This window comes from Leptopilina heterotoma, unplaced genomic scaffold (assembly GCF_015476425.1).
Source record: "Leptopilina heterotoma isolate Lh14 unplaced genomic scaffold, ASM1547642v1 Lhet_32, whole genome shotgun sequence".
Classification (NCBI taxonomy): Eukaryota; Metazoa; Arthropoda; class Insecta; order Hymenoptera; family Figitidae; genus Leptopilina; species Leptopilina heterotoma.
The window spans coordinates 2,314,418-2,323,820 of record NW_025111017.1 but is presented as its reverse complement, the minus strand read 5'-3'; the positions used below and the strand labels follow the sequence as shown (position 1 = coordinate 2,323,820).

General features: G+C 31.3%; 1 protein-coding gene across 2 annotated transcripts in view; it reads left to right on the top strand.

Annotated features, from left to right (window-relative positions):
• The first annotated feature begins 7,957 nt into the window (after positions 1-7,957).
• Positions 7,958-9,403, top strand: part of LOC122504809 (cGMP-dependent protein kinase, isozyme 1-like) — a 519,664-nt gene continuing 518,218 nt past the window's right edge. For both annotated transcript variants that reach the window (XM_043616070.1, XM_043616069.1), the window contains exon 1: positions 7,958-8,097. In XM_043616070.1, the coding sequence (XP_043472005.1) occupies positions 7,962-8,097 (136 nt within the window). In that variant the 5' untranslated portion in view covers positions 7,958-7,961. The remainder of the gene's footprint in view (positions 8,098-9,403) is intronic.

Below are 9,403 nucleotides of genomic sequence, written 5' to 3'. Positions count from 1 at the left end.
GCAGATACGTCAGCCACTTACTTGGGGGTGTTTTGCAGCAGTGTCTACGGCCACTCTTCACACATCACCAGGGTCCAGAAGAAGCAGAAATACGTAAGACTTATTCAACGAATGAATCATATTCGATTTATATGTTTGATTTATTAAATGGTAACTAGACTACGCGTGTTAGTAAGTCTTAGTTTCCTTAATAAAATAAAACTATTTCTCTGATTAACCTTGTTATAAGTGTGTAGCCACTTGAACAAGTGAAGAGAATTAAACGCGCATATAATTATTGTTACGTGAAACATTCATTTACTCCCGACACAAAATAATATTTAGTAGTCTAACATATCACACCTATAGGGATTTAAAACACAAACTATATATCTGACACAGACTCTGACTCGACTGACGAAAGTTTAAATCCGTATACGGAAGAACTGAAAATGGAGAAGAATACAGATTATTAATAGACTCAGGAGCATCAGTTAACATAATAAAAGAAAATAAAATACCCAGAAACAATTACACGACTTTTAAAGTAAAAAAGAATTTTTGTATGGGTAAAGATAAGTACCAATCAGAATATGCTGTTAATTTAAATTATTTCGGCAAACAACAACTGTTTCATATTGTCGATGAAAATTTCCCTTTACCCGAGGATGGAATAATTGGATTACCATTTCTACAAAAATATGAAAAATATGCTATCACCCCAAAATTCCTTATAATAGAAAAGTGGAAGACACCTTTACATGAAGATGGATATTTTGTAGAGCAAAATAAAATGCGGATTTGCAACATCATAATGAATAAAGAAGATAGTGATATTTTAGTAGAAGATCATCCAAATATTCCCACCGGACATTATAAAATACAAAACGGAATTATGAAGGCACCTGTTTATAATTATTCTAATCAATCTTTGGAAGTGCCAAACAAAGTTGAAGGAATACATATAGAGAAAACTGATTACGACGTCACAAACGATAAAATGCTCAAAAATAAAACAAAATTAAAAGCTAAAGAAGTACCTAAACGATTAATTGAATTAAAAAATAAAACAAGATTAGCTTATTTGGATAAAAATACAAAAGAAGATATTTGGAGAATAATCGGAAATTATCACAGTAATTTCACCCTAGACAACGACGAAACTTCCTGCACAAATTTGACTAGTAACAAAATTGTATTAAAAACTGGAAAAATAATCAATGACTTTAGAAAATTAAATTAGGATACAGATCAAGATGTCCCTTTGCCAGTGACTGAAGACGTTCTTTCACAGTTGGGAAAAGCAAAATTCTTTTCAGCATTCGACCTGTCTTCAGGATTTTACCAAATTCCGAAGCAAAAAGAAAGTAAACAATATACAGGATTCAGCACAACTAGAGGACATTATCAATTTATCAGAATGCCAATTGGTTTAAACAATGCACCAGCCACATTTCAAAGAATGATGGACCACGCTTTTCAAGGATTAATTGGTGATGCATGTTTTGTATACTTAAATGATATTGTTATTTTCGGATCTACATTAGAAGAAGATAATAAAAATTTAACCAAATTCATGGAAAGAGTAAAAACATTGGGATTAAAATTACAATCGGATATGTGTGAATACCTTCGACCAGAATTCAAATATTTAGGACATATTATGACAGATAAAGGAGTAAAACCAAACCCTTTAAAAATACAAGCAATTCAAAAATTTAAACAACCAAAAAACGTGACAGAAATGCAATCATTTTTAGGACTAGTTGGATATTACAGAAAGTTTATTAAAAACTTTGCACTTATAGGTAAACCACTATCAAGATTAACAGCAAAAGAAACTAATTTTGATTAAACAAAAGACTGTAGTGAAAGCTTTAAATTACACAGCCCCACAAAAAAAGAAAAGTACACTGCGCGAAAGTCCACAGTACCATACCCCTATGTATTTTGATGCGCTGAACACGAATCCGAAGTCAGATTTGCTCCATCACGTCAGGATTTTTTTCTAACCTCAAAAAACATGTCAGATTTTATGTAATTTATGTAAAATACAAAATTTTTTAAAAATTGATTAGATTTGTCTCAAACTTGTTTCTCGGGGGTTTTTAAGATCGCTGATTACGAACCTGCAGTTAGTTTCTAAAAATTCAAATTGGCGGATCTAATATGGCGGACAAATTAAAAAAATTTGATGGATTTTCACTTTACTTGGTATATAGGGGTTTTCGGGGTCGCTGATTACAGATTTACAGTCAGATTTTAAAAATTCAATATGGTGGATCCAATATTGCGGTCATTTTTTTAAAAATTGATTTATTTTGCTTTAAAATGGGTACTCAGTGGTTTTTTGGATCGCTGATTACAAATTTCAAATCAGACTTTAAAAATTTCTAACAACTGGTCCAATATGACTTGATATGCAAGCATTTTGTGAGTCGGTAAATTTAAAAGTTTCGAAAAGTTTGTTGGTAAACATTTATGCATCAGGAAATGGAGATTTTTGGTAACCTGAATGCCTAAATTAAAATGTATTTATTGAGACGACATCTAGGAACATTTCTAGAAAATTAGGCATAATTTCTGGATGAATTTCAATTCAACAATTGCAGAATACTTTTCTCTTGGACGCAGGCCTGCTAGGACATAATACAGTATTGTATTTCCGTTGTGCTTTGGCACAATATTAATTCTGCTGCTTCGACAGATGTAGTAGGCGATGACAACTGCCCCGAAAGGGGATGTGTAGAATGATTTGCTTCCTGTCTATCGAAGTAACGAAGCCAGCGAAGGCGCGCTGCCTTGCAGGGGGACGTTAGGGTGTGAGGATGATACTGTAGTGTGTCCGACGACGAGTTGACAATGTCCTCGTCAAAGTCGGAAAGCTTTCATACTTAGGCCTAGGGAGGTATGAGAGTTATCACCCCTAGGACGGTGGACTCGCCTGCGATCGGACCAGGATCCCTAGCGTGCGGGTATTTTCCTAAATATCATGGCTTTCAAAAATCAAAACAATAAAAAAACTTCAAACGCTTGAAAAGTTCTTTTTGGAGTGTCAACCTTACAACATACATGTGACAGCAATGCAGATGTATTTTGTTACGTATGCGGACAATTTGATATCCCGAAAAATCGCAAATTAATTATTGAAAACATTAAACAAATTTATAAAGATTGTTTTGATTTTGAGATAGTCAATCAGAATGAAAAATGGGTTCCACATACAATCTGCAGTTCCTGCTACACAATGTTAACTCGTTGGAATGATACGAAAGAGGATAAACACCTGAAGTTTAAAAAACCAACATTGTGGAAAAAACCATTAAATCGAGAAGATTGCTACTTTTGCATGACTAATGTAAAGGGATATAATAAAAATAATAAAAAGAAAATAATTTACGCATGTGTAGTATCTGTGACAAAACCCGAAATTATAAGTCATTTAACTCTTTCTTCTGCAAATATGAAAATCGACAGTTCACCATTAGAGTATGTACTTTCCCATATAAGTGATGAGATTAGTAATATGTAGAAGACAATGATGATATTTATATTTTAGATGGTTATCAGGAAGAAAAGGTTAAAGAAGGCTTTACGCAAGAAGAGCTTAGCAACCTCATCAGAGATTTGAAATTACCCAAAGATGGAGCAGAATATCTAGCTTCAGTTTTAAAAAAGAAAAATTTGTTATCTAAAGGCACCACAGCTTACTTTTATCGTGACAGAGAAAGGGAATTTCGGAAATATTTTACAAAAGACGATAACCTTTTATTAGTATATTGTTCTGACATTGAAGTATAATAATATTATTATTATTATTATTATTATTATTATTATTATTATTATTATAATTATTATTATTTTATTAGTATAAATGAATTGAAACCAAACGTATATGAAGATCAACATTGGAGGTTATTCATTGACTCTTCTAAAAGAAGTCTAAAGGCAGTGCTAATTCATAAAACTAATGTTTTTGCTTCAATTCCCGTAGCCCATTTCACTGAACTTAAAGAAGATTATGAAACTGTCAAATTAGTTCCAAGTACCTAGAACAAAAATTTCCAGAGTTATCTGATGCTAAATTAAAGGAAGGAATTTTTGTTGGGCCGCAAATTCGCAAACTAGTAAAAGATGAAAAATTTATCACAGTAATGAGTAAAAAGGAGAAAGCTGCATGCATGGCTTAGTTTTAAGGGAGTTATTGAAAACTTTCTTGGCAACCATAAAAGCGAGAATTGGGAACTAATAGTGAATGGTATGATCAAAAACTTTCAAAAATTGGGATGCTTGATGAGTTTGAAGCTCCATTTCCTACATTCACATCTAAGTTACTTTCCGAAAAGTTTAGGAGACTACAGCGAGGAACAGGGAGAACGGTTTCATAAAGATATTAATGAAATGGAGAGCAGATATCAAGGCAGATGGAACGTAAATATGATGGCTGACTATTGTTGGATGCTAAAAAGGGATATTGTTCCAGGAAGAGTAAACTTAAAAAGAAAACCACTGCACAGGTCTTTCGAAGACAAACGATTTCGTTACCATAAGCAGACATAAATAAAAATTACATTATTTTCAAACGGACATCTTGATTTTTCAAAATCTAATTGAAGATTTGTTATCAGTGATCCGGAAAACCAGAGTACCCATTTTAAAGGAAAATAAATCAATTTTCAAAAAAATGACCGTCATATTGTATCCGCCATATTGTTTTTTTAAAATCTGACTGCAAATCTGTAATCAGCGACCCCGAAAACCCCTATATAACAAGTAAAGTGAAAATCCAACAAATTTTTAAAATTTGGCCGCCATATTGGATCCGCCATTTAGAATTTTTAAAAACTGACTGCAGATTCGTAATCAGCAATCTTAAAAACCCCCGAAAAACAAGTATGAGACAAATCAAATCAATTTTTAAAAAATTTTGTAATTTACATAAATTACATAAAATCTAAATAGTTTTTTGAGGTTAGAAAAAAATCCTGACGTGATGGAGCAAATCTGACTTCGAATTCGTGTTCAGCGCATCAAAATACATAGGGGTATGGTACTGTGGACTTTCGCGCAGTGTACTTTTTTTTTTGTGGGGCTGTGTTATTAAAAGATTTGCTGTGTAAATCACCAGTATTAAAATATCCAGATTTTAGTAAAAGATTTGTTTTGACAACAGACGCCAGTAATGTAGGAATAGGAGCTGTACTTTATCAAGATGGACATCCTTGTTGCTATATTTCAAGACTATTAAATTATGCAGAACAAAATTACAATACAGCAGAAAAGGAATTATTAGCAATCTTGTGGGCTACAAAAAGACTAAGACAATATTTATTGGGACGGACCTTTACTATTCAGACATATCATAAAGCATTAATTTGGTTACATAATTTAAGAGATCCTAGTTCAAAATTATTAAGATGGAGATTACGCTTAGAAGAGTTCGACTATGATATAGAATATGTTAAAGGAAAAGAAAATGAAGCAGCTGACTGCCTATCAAGATTATGTCCAATACAAGACGAGGACAGCGAAAAAGCCACATCAGCAGAAAGATCAGAAGACAATGAACTTAATTCAACACAAGAAGAAGAAGACATGTCACCCGATATACAGAGGTTTGATGACATTCCACAAACAAGCGATAATAAAAATGATATTATAACCGAACATTATGACGAAACAGATGTTTTAACACAAAATTTTGAAGAATGGAAAAAGAACAAAGAAACTGGAAATGTTACAATAAAACCTAACGTTCAAGAAAAATTATGCAAAACAAGACTAACAAAAGATTTACCCCCATTCAAAAAAGAAAACAGGTTAAAATATTTTGAAAATCGAGTTAAAGAATTTATAGATAGAAAAATGATTTCACCAATTCTGAAGTACCCAAAATTAATTTATCAATGGAAAAAGAAGCACAAAAAATGGTTAACTAAAGCTACAGAGAAATAATACGACAAGACACCATTTGCGACAACAAATAATACTATTACATCATACACACTAGGTTATCACAAGATTTTAAATGTAATTCACTGTTAGAAAAAACCAAAACTGTATCTCTCAACTATACACCTGAATTAAATACAGTAAACACAAAATGTAAACTACGATTTACCACTCGACATAAATGAAGTTAACAATCACAAATTTAAATTAATTGTTTAAAACAATATGTAAATCTTTGAGTAGAAAAATTAGGACTAATATGTGTAACAATAAAATGAGTAATGTTGACGTCGTTATATTCTACGAAAGACAACCACATAGAAATTTGAAGTACATATTAAACCTTATTTAAATAAAAATGTAAAACTTAGGTTTTAGGGACTAAATCCTATCTAGCGAGAGGGATGTTATAGTCAGCAAAAAAATATATCTCCACCTGAATTGTTTCATATCCAACATGAGCTGCAAAACGTATTTGCAACTCAGTCTTGTTCCTGCCCTTAAAGTGTAATATTGAGTATTATAATAAATTGTCACTCTCAGAAGTGATAAAAAGTAAACTGTGTCTATTTTATAAATTAGACCGTAACACTTTATTAGTAAAAGAAATTTTTTTAAAATGACTTTTATTAGAAAAAAAAATTAGAAAATCACCTTTATTAGAAAAAAGTTTTTTTGAAATTCACTTTTCTTAGAAAAAAAATTTTTAGACAATAAAATATTAGAAAAACTGTATCCCAACCGATGTATCATGCTTTGAGGTGATTATTCTTTGAACGCAAAGTTATAGTTCAATTTTAATTTCAAAACAATATTTTCAAATACTTAAAAAAATATCGACAAATTTTCTATAAATTGTACTTTATTATTGAATTGGTTTGTGAATATTGGAAATAGAATTTACATTTATTTTTACTACTTTATTTATGTAAATAGAAAGTGAATTATAACCTTTAAAAATGTCTTCATTTTCCTATGCTTTGCTTGACATATCGTTGAGTAGAATGTTTACTTTGCACAGGTGGCATCTTCAGTTAATGAAATTGTTTATTTACTAGAACCAAACGGCGCACGTCGCGCGCCCACTCCTAGTCATTTGAGACAAAATAAAACCTTAATTTAAGAACATATAACAATTATGTAAGATTATTGCACTAATTGTGTTCATAATATGTAAATTACAAAGTAGAATACTACAGATTTTTTTCATCAGATTATTATAACTATTATTTTTTACTTATATTATATTATAACGTCAAAGATGTTTCTGTTGTGATTAAATTATTTTGTCTCCCTGCAAAAATCCCTATGGATTTTTTCCCCTATAATTGTCCCTATGCAACCAAAAAATCCCTACAAATAGGGAGAAAATCCCTAATCTGTCAAGATTGTTTTCCATGGTGAATCCGCTCACTTTATCTTTTCAAGACGAAACAGTTTTATGTTTTTAATATTAAAATTCGTCTTATTTCCGTCTTAAGTATGATTTATTATTAATAAACTATGAATTCTATAAACAATTCTATAAACAACAAATTGTTTTAATTTAAAATTAAGTGAGCGGCTTTACCCCGACTTCACGTAAGCGACTTTACCCCGAGTGTATTCCTCACATTTCAGAATAAATTTAATTAAATCTTTTTGAAGTAAGACAAAACTATATATGTACTTCGAAGAAGGACATCCAATAGCAACAAAAAAAATTTTCCAGATAAATTAAGACTCAAAAATAATTATCGAAAAACTTAAAAATCGAAAAAACGATTTTTTTGTGACACCTCTAAAAACATTTAATCGCCTCTGATTCTATGTTGAATTCATGAAACTAATCGAAAGTTCGTTAATATAAGTTGAATGTTAAGTACTATTCACAGTACCAATATCTCCATCTTAAGTTGAGTTCATAGCGTAAAATCGATAGTGAGCGGGTTTACCCCAGTCTCCCTATATGTATTTTAATTCTTAATTTTGTAAGAATATACTTTATTATTTCTATTAATACTTTTCTAAAATTTAATCAAAGGTCAAAAATGCAAGTCAAAACAGCAATATTGGAAAACGAATTTTTGGGCAATCTCGAAGAAAAGCAGATTGAAGCTCTTGTCTCTGCAATGTACCCTAAGCAAATAGCATCAAATACTTTAGTTATATGTGAAGGCGACATTGGTGAGTAATATGTTGAAACAATTATCTTTATTTATTGCTTATTAACTGTAAATAAAAAAGTCAATTTACCTAATATAAAAAATCTGCCCGCCCATACAGTCGAACACTTACACTTTCGCGCTTTGCGCGGGGGCTCGCAGGTTTCAACGCGCCTCGGGAGCGTGAGAAGTAGTTATCGCGCTCCGTGGATTGTTGTGTGCAAATAGCTCGCTCCACTCGCGGTAAGACGCCTAATGAGGCGCGATGCTTTCTCCTTTATCGCTTTTGGGAAAATTTTTTTTCTTTATTACGCTACTTTACTACTTCATGACAGGACAATGATAAGAATAGTCGATTTTTTGACCCAACAGGGAACATGTAGGGAAAAGGGTTAAATCGTCCCTTTCTTTATTCTTGTATCTAAACAGAGTCATTCGTAAATGGCTTACCCTGACTTTGACTTCTGGCAAAATTTAGAAAAGTTGATGACAAAAATTGCTACTTCTACAGACTATTCCTTGTGATCTAAGCTTTCCATAGAGACCAAGAACAGCAAAAAATATTAACGGGTTCCCGAAAAAAACTAGTACCGTGCGAAGCAAAATTTTCAATAATCGATTCCTTTAATTCGCCGATGAGTCAGTTGCGTGGCTGTGAAATGCAGGGTCGAAAATTAATTTTATCAAGTAAACATTTACTGAGATCCACTTTTTAAATATAATTATATAATGAATTAATTTTAAAAGTGGATCCCAATAAGGGTTGATATTTGTTTGCAGTTCGTGGTCTCTATTTAAAGTTTAGATTACAAGGAGCAGTCTGTAAAATTAAAAATTTTTTTCATCAATTTTTCTAAATTTTGCCAGAAGTCAAAGTCAGGGTAAGAAATTCCAAAAAAATAAAATATTTTTTTGCGTTTATAACATGATATCTTGTTTCCTATTTATGCAATACAAATTAAAATAGCGCCATTTCATTAGAAATTTAATAAGCTTTCCAATGCAATTTAAAAAGAACAATCTAGCTTCATTTTCGACAGAATTATCACTGTTATTGTGATGTCCCACAATTTCCGACGGTAGTGTATGTACTATTTGCAATTATAAATCCCACAATTTAAGCAAAAAACAACCTTATTAAAAATATACCACCCCTATTTCATCCCTAGAAGTGAAAAATCTTTACCAAAAAAGTAATAAATGATAAAACTCTCTACCTTTGCTAAGAAAATAGAAAATAATATATCTATATCAATAGAGCTATTATATTGAAAGCACAAAAAAATAAAAATAATTTATTTCCTGTTTTACAATTTTTTTCTTTAAGA